Raw genomic sequence first — 14,285 nt, 5'->3', positions numbered from 1 at the left:
CAGCAGCTCATTCCCTGAGCCTGCAAGCTGGCCATGGGGTGTCCAGCCATGCAGGGCTGTGACACAAGGGGCAAAGCACAACAAGCAGCTCAGTCAAGCAGTGTGTGGGAGCAGGATGAAGGGCTAAGCCTACCTGCAAAGCAGTGAGCAGCTTATGGAGGCTTGTAATGGTTTGGAGGACCTGGTGCAAGAAAACAGAAGCGCTGCTGTTAGATCTCACTGGGTGCTGGGTATGTGGACAGCACCTTCTCTTGCTCTGTGTCCCACCAGTGGGTCTGACAAGCTGCACAGCCATCCCTCTACACCTGGCTTTTCCTCATTCCTCCCTTGCAAAGACTGCATCAGCCCCCAGTACACCAACAGATCCCTTGAACATCTCCCAGAAGTGCCTGGCATCGCGTTCTTCCCTTCCCTAGCTGCCACTGCAGCAGGGGAAGGAACATCTATCTGCAGAGGCACCTCCTGGCACAGAGCTCATGGGAAGTCCTGGGTTGTCTCTGCAAACCATTTCCCACAACATCTCTGAATAATTGAGATGAAGCCCAGAAGTTCACTTAAAAATTTCAGGAAAAAAATTTCAAGGTGGGGAAAAAAAAACAACCTTTAAATAGATGTGGACTATTTGTACCCTTCTCCCCCAGCTGACCCATACAAGACCCACTGCCACCAGGCAGAAAAGCTGCACTACAGCAGGCAACATAAGTGCAGAAGGTATGTTCTTGGAGGCTTTCTGAAAGTACAGAAATGCAAACACCTCATGCATCAATACAGAGCAAGCTACTTTGGAGTTATGCTCTATCCCTAAATTTAGCCTAGTTAAAAATTTCTCTGAATCTCTCATATCCTACAATTAATTTCAAGAAGAAAAAAGAGCACTTCAGTATTTGCAGTAGTGGAGTGATAGCCAGTATTAAGAGAACTGCTTCTCATTTTGTCATTAATGCTAATTGGGAGTTATGAATGTGTATCAAAGGGAGAATAGAAATCTAATTGCCCCAATTCACTGCACCTGCAACATAAAATTAAACTCTCTCTGTCTGCAGATGCACAATAAATACAGCCCTGTGCATCCTGGTGGTAATTAACCCTTGCTGCTAATAATCAGCACATATCATCTTGCTGGCAAGCAGATGACAATCAGTGAATTCTCTGTCTAAACATCCAAGGTTAAACAAATAAATGACACAGTGGGTTCAGCTTAATGTATTTAAAAGTCTAGATGTGCTTCAGCAAATTAAATGTGTTTTCTTCTACATTATCACCTATTGAGACAAATTCTCTAGCCACTTAAATGAAGAGAACAGCTGAGCAATGGAATCAATTCTTACCTCGTTATCCCTTTTCAGCATGAACATCAAATTAGCATTTCCACCCTATGACAAGATCACAAATTTAATATGAGGACAATGAAAAATCATAGCAAATGTCTTCTGAAGCTGAACTAATGACACATCCATTAAATACTCCCCTCCACTTTCCATTTTGGGAGAATTCATGCATGTTTTTAGGTCATTTAGAATCATATAGAATAAAATGTTAATTAGGTATTATTTTGCACTTATGTGATGGATTGATCCCCAGAAAGAAAACGTGCAGTGTTGTAGCTGACCTTAGCATTTCAATAACAATGCAAAATTAAACAAATGCTTTGGCTGACCTGCAGACAGATGGTAGCTAACCTGTGCCATTAAGGAGTACAGCTGATCTGCAGTGGTTTTCAAGTCAGTGGTTTTGCATGCATATTTCACCTTTATTTTATTTTATTTTATTTTATTTATTTTATTTTATTTTATTTTATTTTATTTTATTTATTTTATTTATTTTATTTTATTTTATTTTATTTTATTTTATTTTATTTTATTTTAACTTATTAGGATGTATCTAATTGTCAAGATATTTTCAGGCATTTTTTAAGGCTAGAGCTGTCACTCCTGAAATCTGAAGTCAGTGGAGGCAGACACACAAATCAAGCCATACCTTCTTTAAAATGCTGTCTGACTCTGTTCTCCGAAGGTCCTGAGCATCATCACCTTCATCTTTCGCTCCACCTAAAGGAAGAAGCCAGCACTGACATCAGTTATTCAACATTTTAAGGCAGAGATGAACTTGCTAAAGTCTGAGGAATTTAATACAGGAAACTCACGTGTTCCACAAAAGCGGACACAGAGCTCTTGACATTTTAACTAAATGAATTTGAGCCCTAAATATACGAAACACGTCAGCACTACCAGAAAAAGTGGATGTGAATTTAGATTAGGGTTGAGTTTGGTTTCAGAGAATGTGCTGATAAATTCAGCTATTAGCTGGTGCTCTGTCTAGCCCCTGCACTGCTGCCTCCTACCACAGAATACTTGCTGAGAAGACATGAGGCAGCATAAGAGCAGATGGAGGATGATAACAGAATCATATCAGGGTATATTATTGCAGGTATAGTTTCAATGCCTTTCTTGTGCAAGTTAATTTACATCTGGGTCAGATACTGCTGTGCAACACCCTGTGTAATTCTATGCTAACAATTTATCATTAACCTTAGCTATCAGATACCTGGATCTTCAAAGCGACGCTGTGCTTCTCTTTCTAACTTCCCCCTGGATGGCTCATATCAGTGCTCTTGAGCTGACCTGTGGGGACACGAGGGCTCTGACCCTCCCCCTGCGCTGCCCTTCTGCTCAAAAGGAGTCACACAGACCTTCCATCCTCTAGCTCTGGCCAGGACTATTGTACTCCCATTGCCAGCTGAGATGCAGCCCATGGGGAAAACCTACACCTGCAGTGGCAACTTTCCTTCTGCCACTCTTAAAGACTTTACATAAACCTGGATCTGCAGCAGTGTGAAGGACACCACAGCTGGTGTGAAGGCCCTCTCCTCCCCCCACCCCCGAGGCTGGCTCTGCTGTTAGAGGCTGACCCTCAAGTCCTCCTAACAGACCTGCTCTCCTGCGCCACGTCCTGGGACCTTCCACCTCTCTGCAGGAGGAAACTCCTCCCTTCTGCTTTGCTGGAGGGGAGAACGAAGGGGAGTCAGGTTATAAGCCTTGCCCGAGGTTTCACAGGTTGTGAACAGAAGAACTGGAGAGAATGCCAGGTTTCATACCTCCTGGGCAGAACAAATAGGCCCTGCATTCTTTTCCCAAAAATCTCCCAAGACCCTACAACTACTTAATTAGAATCAGAGGGTATTTCTACAGAAAACTTGGATTTGGGCAACAGCCCGAAGTTGTCCCATTCATCGTTGCAACAGAGAGAGGTACAGCCCTCAACAAACCCCTCCAGTGTGAGTATATTTGTCATCATGATGACAAGGCCTTTGGGGCTCTCCAGGAGAGCTGGGAGAGTCTCTACATAGTTCTCATGTCTGACTGTCTGGAGCTAACACTGCTCCTTTAATGCAGGAGGTCAGACGAGGTCCAACGATGCCAGTGCTGAGACAGACACTAGCACAGCAAAACTGGTTGTATTGGGAGTGTGAGTAAGACCACAGAGAGAGGAATTTGAGGACAGGGAAGTTTCTGATGACTAGAGCAAAGAAAGAGGGCATTGGGAAGCAGCCAAGTATGCAGCTGAAATAAGTAGTCACGCATTTCTTTGGGAGAGACTTAATTGGAGGAATAATACATGCAGATGTAGGTGGAACATAAATGCGCAGAGAGCAAAGACAGGAGAGAAGGTGCTTGATTCAGCAATATCCACATCCATTTGTAAATGCAACAGCATCAGGCTCCTGCTGGGAAGAAAAGTGAAGAACAAAGAACAGACCTGTAGATATTACAACAATAACATGAAGAAACTAATTTATTGAGAAGCCAAATGCTTTCATGTGGCACATAAGTAAAATAGCAAGTATTACTTAGAGAGAGTACAGAGAGGAGTGAAGAATTCAGATGTTTAACTCTTGTATAGCCACAGGTTCTCAGCTACCATCAATACACCTGTACATAGGCTTTTTTCCTAATCTGTGATTTAATCTGTCACCTATTACTGGAGAGGAGTTGTGAAACCCAAGCCACCAGCTGAAGTCCTTCTGAAGCAAGAGGATACGATGACGTGTGTTATTAACAAATTCTGATGAGCACACACAGAACTACTCACCCTTGGAGGCATTCATCTGATGACTGTCAAATCCTCCAAAAGTTTCTGCCCTTCTAGGGAGTGAGATGGGGCCAACTCCTCCCTCCTGATCCATGGCAGTGCTGCTGACCTGCTGTCCGAGGGCAGTGCCCAGGCTCCTGCTCACCAGGTGTTGTAGCAGTTCAACTGGTAGAAAGCAGCAATGTCTTTGTTAAAGCCCACCTCAGGTTTCTGAGCTATTTTCATCCCTGCCTGAGCTCAGATCAGAAATTATTTGGTGCTCAAAGAATCTAGGTTTTTGTGACAATGATGTGAACAGTACACATTGCCCCTGCAAAAACTCACTCTGTCTGACCACTAACTCCAACTCCTGGAGCTCTGCAAAAAGCTTACACCTCCCTCTCCTCCTTCAGGCAACCTCAATGTTCTCTGACAACAGCATTTAATAATTTTAGCCTCTCCAAAGATCATACTGGAAAGTAGCCTGAGTTTCCAGCTACCCTTGCCTTTGTCAACAGAACTGCTTGTCCCTTGCAGGCACCACAAGCGCCTGCTGGAACCCAAGCCCCACCATCATATCTTGCTGAGACTGAAGAACAGCAAAAGCCTGGATGGTCCAAATTTCAGCCAAGTGTAAATCCCATGTTGTTCCTGACCCCAAAGCAAGTTCAATGTATGGTTTTCTTTGTGCTGACTTTCCTGCCCTCTTTCAACACCCCCGCAATACCCGCTTCCTTTCCTGGTCCTCATGATCTGTCCCTGAGACAATACCATGACGAGCAGTTTCTCCTTATCTCATTATTCTGACAAAGAGAAGATGTCCCCTGCAAAACTGGTGCTTGAGAAATGATGCCTTCACTGATAGTAACCAATTATAGTTGGTTACTATAATTTACATGTCACATGACTGGCTCACCTTCATTTATTGCTGTTTTCAGGATTTCCTCTCCTTTTGGAGCCTCTTCTGTGTTGGCTCTGAAGAGCAGCCTGGAGCCTGGCGTCTCCTCCTGCACAGAACTCTCTGCCATGTCCTGGAAGATCTTTGTCTTCTCCTCCAGCAAGAGCAGGATCTGTTTATCCTTCTGCTGAAGTTGTTCTGTGGGGGTGAACAGAAAACAGGGATGAAGACAAAATAAAAGCTTTGGCAAGGAAACCTGAGCTATTCCTGAGATACTGGCCCCATCTAGTGGAGCATGACAATATGTGCTGGGCTTGGCAGCACGACAGCGCCCTGGGCAATCTGGCACAGCAGGCTCAGAAAGTAAATAATGCAAGGAAGGTAATCTGCAAACCAGGACTGCAGTTATTTGCTGGATGCAGGATTGAAAATGTCACACTTCGACCACAAAACCCAACACAAAAACTCCCATACATTTTTCCACAATGGCCCCCCAGCTCTGTTCCAGGCAGATTTTACCTTTCAGTCCTCTCACTTTTGCATCGGACAACTTCTTTTCAAACTCAGACTCACAAGGGACTCCTTCATCTTCATCTCTATCCCTGGACAGAAGACACAGCTCAATTACTACAGGAACACACCCAGTGCACCCCCTCCCTCACAAGAGCAGCTGAGTGCCTTACATGGTGTGCATTGTGTCCTGAATGATTTGTATCCAGCCGTTGCGCTCCTCTTTGGAGCTGGCATGGACTTCCACCATCTCGGGATCCTTTCCACCCATGCTGATCAGGAACAAACCCTTCTCTTCATGAGCAACTTCTCGTACAATCAGCTTCTTCAGGGAGATCACAGTGGATCTCTGGTCCTTCAGATGGGAAAAAATGGGTGAGGAGGAGGACTAGAGCTAGCTCACAGATTCAAACAAGCATTGAAAAGGTTTCAATAAACCATAGTGCTATATCTCTAGGCTTGCTAGGTTTGTAAGCATTTTCAAAAAAACAAAATCACTTAAATGGGGTCAAACAAAAGGGATGGGCTTGCTTTCCTCCAAGAGTTATGTAGGAAAAGCAATTTTACCTCACTCCATTTCAAGAACGAATTAATTTTAAATTGACTTTGTGGTTTTGTAAACTGTACCATATTTTGCTCTGATCTTAGTTCCTACTGACCACGCTCTTCCTGTCATTAATATCACAGCTCCTTACACTTGGTGCAGCTTGCTAGCCTGCTTCACACACAGTATCTTCACCAACTCTCTCCAGGATAAAGTCTTGTTTCCAAATCCCACCAAACCTCTGCTGTTCTCAGGTGCTCACAGCTGACTGCTGTGTCAGAACCCGTGTGTGAGGTGATGTTCACCTGTGTGCTAGGGTCTCTGTGTCATCAGCCTGCTGGGTTACAATGTCCCCAGGCTGCTGTGTCATCTGCACGTGAGCCGGTTTCTTTGTGCATTGTACCACACGCTACAGCTGGGGTGATCTGGTTCACTAGCAGGGCTTGTATGCAAACCAGCTTCTCCTGTGTAGGGCACTGAGCTCGTGCAGAGGGTTGGTGGAACTGGAATAACAAATTATCAGCTTTCAAAATGCTCAAAGAGTGGAAAGGTCACAAGGTTTAGCCAGTCTAGACCATGCCTGGAAGGTACGGCCCAGCAGACTCCATCAGGCACCAGGTTTTCTTTAGCAGGTCAATGTGCCCAGCCCTTTTTGGGGACCTGCCCTCAAACCTAATGTTTTTGCTCCTGCACATTATAAATATATTTCTCTGACATTTATTTTCAAGCTGTTCTGTTGAATTTACTGCCCTGGCATTTCACCTCACTGCCCCCTGCAGCAGCTCACAGTGCATTTGGACATCTCCTCTGGCTGAGGTTCATTTTTACAACATTTGCATCGTCCCCTCACCCCCTCCTGGCCCAGTCACTGCTCCAGTGTGCACAAACTGCAAAGCACAAGTGTTTCCAGTGACAGGCAGGTTTTCAAGGCCAATTTTTCAAGGCCAATCAGCTGTGCCAAGGCACTGCAGGAAGGGGAGGTGGGGCATGAGGACATGTTTTCCCATCAAAAAGAATGGAGTCTGCTCAGCAAACAAAAATGTTCTGAGCAAGAAAATTAAGTTGTTTAGCAGGCAGTTGCTGGCTTTGCTGCACAACACAACATTACAGGTATCTCCCATAGAAAATTAGGGAGGAAAAAAGGGTGAAGCCTTACCAGTGAGGCGAAGACATACTTTTGGTCCTTCTCCTGAAGGAACACGAGCATATCAGAGAGGAGAACAGCCTGGACTTCTGCAAAAGAAAAAGCACATCAGTGCAGTATAACCACACAACTCACCCCAGAAAAGATTTGCAATAACACCAGTGCTGGGGAGCAGCAGAGCTGGTTTTGCAAATCCTGAAAGCAAGATCAACCTCCCAGCTGGCAGGAGGAGCAAGGGCAGTTCCTGGAGATGCCAGATCAGGTTAGCTCTGAACCAGCCTTGCATGAAGCAGGACACAGCAGCACCTGGGCATCCTGCAGGATTTGCTCTCACCCATGGGAGCAGGGTGCTCCTCTCCAGCCACATGCTCACTACCAGTTAAGACATGGGCATAGAAGTAAAAGCCAGAGACATTTATTCAATAGAAGCTCTGTTTTCTCAAACAATCAATATTTCAGCCCTCAAGCAAAATATCTGCACAGGAAGTTTTGGATTTTATGGTTCTCTTGATGAGTGGTTTGAAGGGTGTAAATTATCGTGCAATAACAACATTTGTCAGCTGCAGTTTCTTTCCCAGGAAATACTGACTTCAGGAGCCACTAGTAATTCTGCTCTCAGACAAACACAACTCTGAGGGGAGCCTGAATGAGACACAGGACCTGGCTTTCTTTCACGGGAGAAGGAAACACAACCTCAAGCCAACAGAGGATTTTAAATTAGTCTTTTCCCAGAGTACATGTAGAGCCTTCCAAGTCTCCTAATAACATATCATAAAGCTGCACAGCAACTACCAAGTGTAATGCCCCACCCAGACCCCTCAGTACAAAGAGGTTTTGTGTAATGTACTTGGGAAATCTTGTGACAGAAAGGAAGCAAACCAGAAACTTAAATCATCCCATGGGTAAATCCTTCCAGTCTGTTTTGGGAAGACAGAATCCATTCCAGATAAAAGAATCACTAAACTTTAAGCAAAGCTGCAAAATGAAATCCAGGCTTTGGGAGGTTGCAAAAGGTGGCATTTGACTGCCTTTTTCTCTGTTCCATGCACTTTGCAAGAGTGGAAATGCTAAAACCCTTAAACAAAAGTTCTTCCGATAATTTTTGGTGCTCCATTTCAAATACCACAAAATAACCTGAATATATGAATGACCTACTCTCTCTCTGGGTCTGCAGCCTGCCTGCAGGACCTACCTTCCCTGGGAGTCTGCACTACGGACATGTTTGCACATTTCTATGACTAAGAAATGCAAATGGAGCCTGTGCTTATCACGATTTCACAACAGCAGCAGAACTTGCTTCATCCACCATCTAAAGGCAGTAGCAGTCTCGGGTGCCTAGAAATCATCTGTAAACTTCCTGCTTCCAAAACCTCAAAATAAATCATACCCCATGTGGAATTCCACGTTATCACCACCTCCATGCACAGCACGGCATCAGGCTCCCAGGCCCCATTCATGCCCACAGACCGTAACTTAATCAGCTAATGCTGCAGGGAGGAAGGGAAGCCCAGACTTCCTGCCAAGCCTGAGGCACAGCTCTGTCTGCTCTTACTGCTACCATGGTGCCAGCTGAAAGTTTCCTTTGGAGATTTAGCATTTAACTCACTGGAGAACTTCAGTGCACAACACCTTAAAAAAACTACTTCCACCTGATAACAAACAAAAAGCAACTCAAGGAAACACTGACCCAACAAGAGGCAGCTGCAGGGACACCGGAGCCTCTCCTGAACAGTTTGTGTCATCAGCTTAAGAGGTTCAAGAGCAACAAATACCTGGGACATCTCCCTGGATCCCAGTGAAACTGGGATGTGCAGACCTGCCACAGCCCTTGGAGGGAAGGAAAGGCCCAGAAAGTTGAGGCTGGGTTCTAGATTTAGCCAGCACAACTCCTGGAACCGTGGCACAGGCATGGAGATCTGACTCCATGCTCTGGGCAACTGCAGCCCGATCGTGTCCTCCTGGCCCAGTGCATCCCACAGCAACTCTGACCCTTGGCTGATACACCAAGGTGTCACTGCCACCCGAGCCCTCAGCAGGCATGCAGTCACCAGGAGGAAGAGCAGCTCTCTGTCACCCCAGAACCCACACAAGTAATTGGAAATGCAATGGGGAGTGGGGGTACAGCAGGGGAAAGCTGGTGTCACAATCTATCAAGGCAGAAGAATAAATCAAGGGTGGAGGCACCAATCTGAGGACTAATCCTACACCCAGAGAGGGTGAGCTGCATCCTTCCACAGCAGAAGGCAGGAGAGTCTTACCTTTTAACCGGCCAGCTGAGTTTCTTAGTGAAACAGGCCCATCTCGGATGAGTTTCCGATGCCTCAAGTCCTCTTTTGCAAACATCTGGCCACTCTTCATCCTCATGATGGATTTGCTGTCTGTCCGGTTGTAAATCTCCCCAAGACGCATTTTCTTTTCATACTTGCTGACTTTGCTGTTGACTGCAGCAATCACATCTTTAACGAGGTTTAACGACTGAGTCAAGTCTTCATGTTCCACTTCATTTTCTTTAAAAAAGAAACAGAAACATCTCGATTTGACTTTGTGCAGCCTAACTTCCCACTTTTACTTCCTTCCTTCCTCTTCTCCCGAGTTCCCACATTCTAAATTTTTAATACTTAAATGAGACATTTTTCCCCCTTAAAGGAGCTTCACAAAACCCTTTACATATACATGGTTGAGGCTGGAGAATACTCCAATACATTTTGCATATAAGACAGTAGAGATGAAATGCACACATTAACTACATATTTTAGCTAATACCTAAAAAAGCAGGCTGGGAGACTTTGGAGTCTAGGCACGTTGCTCCATAATTAGCTACAGACAGACTTCTAACAACTAAATCAAGGTACCTAAACAACTAATCCTAATGGAAGTATTGAATTCACTTATCTTTTTGCAGTGATGTGAGACAACGACTGGATTAGCTGGTAAAAAAATCTGCTTCAGCTGTAAAGGATAAAAACTTCACACTGGACAAACAAGTATTGCTTAGAATAAAGGAGCTGGTCCCTACCTTTGGTGTACTGCAGTATCCTCTGTAAAAGGACCGGGTACTTTGTGATTCTCTGTGTTACCAACAAGATACATTCAGGAATCCCAAGGCGCCTCACCAGGGAGCTGCTCATTTTTTTCTAAGGAACAAAGAAGAAAATTTCAGTTCTCCAGCAAAACACTCCCCAGGGTGCAGAAAGGACACTTTTTTCCATTGGCTACATCTGTCCTGCCAAGTCCTACCTTGATAAATGCCTGAAAGCGCTTGTCCTTCGAGTAAAGATCTTTGAAGTAATTGACGGCCTCGTTGTGATGCCCGCAGAATTTGCCGTATGTTTTCTTCATTCGCTCAGCATTCTCCCCAGAGAACTGCAAAGAACAGGACACACAGCTCCAACCTGCACTGAGCTCCTGGGGTGACATCCCAGCAGTGCCTGACAGGCTCTCAGAAAATCTTGAGGAAATCAAATTAGTCCAAAGCATGCTCGACCATGCACACAGATCTCTAGAGAGTAAAGAGCTGATTTGGGGACTTCACTGAGCTCGCACCTACAGGAAAATTTGTGGCTCCAGTCCCATGGCTTAAATGAAAGCTTTTGTGGCTTAAACCACAAAAAGAGTCAAGACAGACAAAAAGAAGACAGAAACTGTGGTTAAAGAAAAGTAAGATCACCCACCCCGAGTTAAACACCATGTCAATAATGCAGCCAAGGAACATACTGGGTATATTTTGTGTGAGCTCCTGCCTACACTCCAGTCTGTGGTCAAACTGTTTTGTGCCTGTCAGTGAACGCTCCTCTTTCCGACAAAATGAACTAAATTAATTTTCAGCAGTGGACCTTCCTCTGAAAGAGCAAAAAGTGCTTCAAAAAGCAGAGGTGGAATTTGTATGTGTGAAGAGTGAAGGTGCCATCAGCTGTGCTTATCTGACAGGCACAAACAGGAGGGAAGGAAAAGCATCTGGCTTCCAGCTGTGCTCTCGGAACTGCAAACATTTTCCAGCACTTACTTGATTCACTAGGATGTCACCTATCCTCCTGATAACAAAGTTCTTTTCACTTTTGTCTGCCAGTGACTCCTTCTTCCTTTCCAGAATCCGCTGGAAAAACTGACTGTGGATGTGCAGCAAGTTTTCCAGGCAGGGAAAGATCTTGTCCACGGCTTGCTGATCTAACTGCAGTTCCTTTAACATGGCTGCACTGTACACATCGTTCATGATCTTCAGGGTGCGGACGTGGTGCATTTCTGTCTGCATTAGCTCTGCATGGGATGAGGACAACAGTTCATGGGTTAGAGCACAAGGAAAAGCTGCCATTAGAAAGTTTTTCCATAACTGGGCTTCTCTAAGTGGCTTCCAAAAAATTTCATGACAGGAATTGTAACATCAGTCAAGAGTTTCATGTGTGAGAGAAACAGGGGGGAAGAGGTGTCCCACAACAGAGAGCTCTGGATGTTGCTGCTGGGGTCTCAAACTTCAGCCCTGGTATCTTCTCCTTCCTAACACCTCACTGCCCCCCTCACACCCCCCTTTTGCCATACAGGATGGCTCCTGAATCCCTCAGGAAAAGACCTGGTAGTTAGCTGCCTGTGGTGGAACCCAGTTTGAAAGTCATCAGCAGACAAATGAGGAGAGGCAATTCCTGGGGGTTTTGATGTCTTCCAGATATGTGACATGCAGAAAGTCAGCTTCCACAGAATACATTATTTTTCTAGGAACTTCAAGAACGAAAGTTTGGCTTTTTAGGAAACCAAAGCAGTGTTCCTATCAAGGAGCTGTTTACAGTGAGTGAAAAGTGAAGATGTCTCACCGTAAATCACATCTTGCCGTTTGACAACATCTTTGTATTGCTGCTGTAGAAACTTGCTGTCCACTACTTGGCTCCAGGACTCTGCCTCCAGCTGCTTGGAATCTAATTCCAGGTCTCCCATGAGCTGTCCTTCATTCATGTCTGCACCTACACAAAGCAATATAAGTGCCATTAAGATGTGGGTAATTTGTCTCATTTGAGATTCCTGTGTAATTTTTTAGGTTTAGGCTTTGTCAGTCACACCACAAACATCACACACAATCTCCTTTATTGACACAAATGATCACATACCACATAAAGACTAGTTATGAAAAACACTTTTAAGTGTTATTTCCTAGTTTCCTGTTCACCGTTTTCACATGGACCAAATTCTAGCTTAGATAATGTATTCCTAATCTGCCATGAAACGACATTGCAGTTAAACAAAAAACCACAACAGAAGAGGAAATGTTTGTCCCTGAGCTAAATTCCAAGTAACTCAGCTGTAACTGAAACCTTCTAAATGTTTTTCCATAACTCAATGAGCTAAAGAAATTATTATGTAGGGCTTTGTTTTAGTTTATCATACTAATATTCTGAGATTAAAATAAATGCACTTTAATTGTCCATTATAAAAGAAGACAATTGCTGAAAATGGATTTTCTATTTCTGGAAAGCAGCACTGAGACCTTCCTTCTCCTACAAATGGCATGGAGATCTCTTACCTTCATCAACCAGCGACTCCATGGATTCATTTACCCTGCTGATTTTATGTAAAGAGTCTGTTGACTGCGACAGGAATTTCCAAGTGTGTATTAAGCTGTCATCATTCCCAACTCTGCAGAAAAACAGAACACAAAATATTGTTTATGACAAAAACCCAGCCAAATGTACTTTCAGATAAGCAGAATAAATGCATTTTAAATATGAATTGGAAAACAAAGCCAGCACTGCACGATTATGTACAGAAATGTGCTTTTATGTGTTGTTTACTAACTAACCACTGGAGCTTGAGAAGCTGTAAGTGCTACAGTTGTGAGCGACGGTGCTTTCCATAAAGAACCACTCCTGAGCTTTTATAGTTTGGACAACTCCATTCCAGTCACGTCCCATCTGCATTGCCCTTGGAGAAAACAGTGTGAAAAAACACCACACCAAAGGCTATACAAGAGTCCTTATCACTAGCTCTGAGAAAGATCAGAAAATGGACTGAAGTTAAACTCCCCATGAATAGCCAGGACATCCAAACTGCCCAGAATAAGCCAGTCCCTGCCTCACGTGCAGAACTGCTCAATATGCAAGTACTGTAGGAACCACAAATTAGATTTTTTCTATGTTTTTTTTGCAATCAATTATGTATAATGCAGTCTAAAAACAGGAAGACTGCAGCTCTGTGCCTTCACCCTCTTGCTATGGACACAAAAGTTAATACTACACCTGAGCTGCAAATGTGTGCTTGCACAGCATCCAGCCCAAGGCAAGGGAATTTCTTCCTAGGATCCCAGAGCATCCTTAGGAAGTGGCCTTGAATCTGCCAGGCCAACTCAGCTGTGCCTCTGAACTCCTGCCATGACTAAACTAATTCACACAAGCAGATCCTGCAGAAAACAACTGATGGTATCATATAGAACATTGCTATTTCTCTGTTTGTGATCCCTTTTGTACCTTTAACTCAAGTCACAGCACGCGAACTTATTTTTAGTGAGATCTGCATTTCTTTACGCCAGCAGCATCAGATAACACACACACTTTTGGTCAGGCGTGCAAGGAGGAGCCTTACCCTGCAATGTTCTGTATGGAGACACTTTTGGAGAGTGCAGTGGGCTGCTGTGATCTCCTGTTGCTGAAGCTGGAGGTGACGGTGCTCTCGTCGGGCGCGAGGATGGCGGAGCGCGGGCGCTCCTTGGGCTGCGAGCCTGCGACGGAAGGGTGGGAGAACAGTCAGCCCATGCAAACACCTTAACCACTGCTCACTGGCATGGGGGTTACTTATAAGGATCCACACTCTGAAATTCACTGCCTTTTCTTTCTAGGATCTTCCCCAGGGGGTGTTAGCAGTTAGGAACAGCCATAGGAAGGGAAGAACATTGACCCCTGAGCAGAACTCACTGCACTATGCTTGAATTACCCAGGTGTGATCTGCAACTCCAGAAACTGAATTTAACTGTTTTGATAATTAACCTTATGTCACAATCCACCCTGCTGCCTTTTTATTTCCTTGGGCACATAGTCATATAACCTTTGACCTTGATGTTTCTGGTCAAACTCTTGGAGATAGGTTTCTCTTATCACTAGGTACCACAGAGAAATGATAATCCTGATTTCATTATACCATCACAT

At 44.5% G+C, this 14,285-nt stretch overlaps 1 protein-coding gene across 14 annotated transcripts in view; it reads right to left on the bottom strand.

Annotated features, from left to right (window-relative positions):
- Positions 1-14,285, bottom strand: part of AKAP13 (A-kinase anchoring protein 13) — a 208,409-nt gene that overhangs the window by 9,001 nt on the left and 185,123 nt on the right. For 9 of the 14 annotated variants that reach the window (XM_050978263.1, XM_050978266.1, XM_050978269.1 and 6 more), the window contains 16 exons: positions 13,726-13,861; positions 12,671-12,783; positions 11,967-12,113; positions 11,168-11,418; positions 10,402-10,527; positions 10,181-10,298; positions 9,423-9,671; positions 7,177-7,253; positions 5,650-5,831; positions 5,486-5,568; positions 4,985-5,164; positions 4,090-4,254; positions 2,930-2,998; positions 1,978-2,048; positions 1,329-1,373; positions 134-181 (listed from right to left, as the gene is read on the bottom strand). In XM_050978263.1, coding sequence (XP_050834220.1) covers positions 134-181; positions 1,329-1,373; positions 1,978-2,048; positions 2,930-2,998; positions 4,090-4,254; positions 4,985-5,164; positions 5,486-5,568; positions 5,650-5,831; positions 7,177-7,253; positions 9,423-9,671; positions 10,181-10,298; positions 10,402-10,527; positions 11,168-11,418; positions 11,967-12,113; positions 12,671-12,783; positions 13,726-13,861 — 2,060 coding nt within the window. The remainder of the gene's footprint in view (positions 1-133; positions 182-1,328; positions 1,374-1,977; positions 2,049-2,929; positions 2,999-4,089; positions 4,255-4,984; positions 5,165-5,485; positions 5,569-5,649; positions 5,832-7,176; positions 7,254-9,422; positions 9,672-10,180; positions 10,299-10,401; positions 10,528-11,167; positions 11,419-11,966; positions 12,114-12,670; positions 12,784-13,725; positions 13,862-14,285) is intronic. The other 5 variants (XM_050978267.1, XM_050978271.1, XM_030228278.2 and 2 more) reach the window with 3 other exon arrangements.

This window comes from Serinus canaria, chromosome 10 (assembly GCF_022539315.1).
Source record: "Serinus canaria isolate serCan28SL12 chromosome 10, serCan2020, whole genome shotgun sequence".
In the NCBI taxonomy this organism is placed as follows: Eukaryota; Metazoa; Chordata; class Aves; order Passeriformes; family Fringillidae; genus Serinus; species Serinus canaria.
Note: the sequence above shows the minus strand (reverse complement) of the source record. Positions and strands in the feature narration are given on the sequence as shown.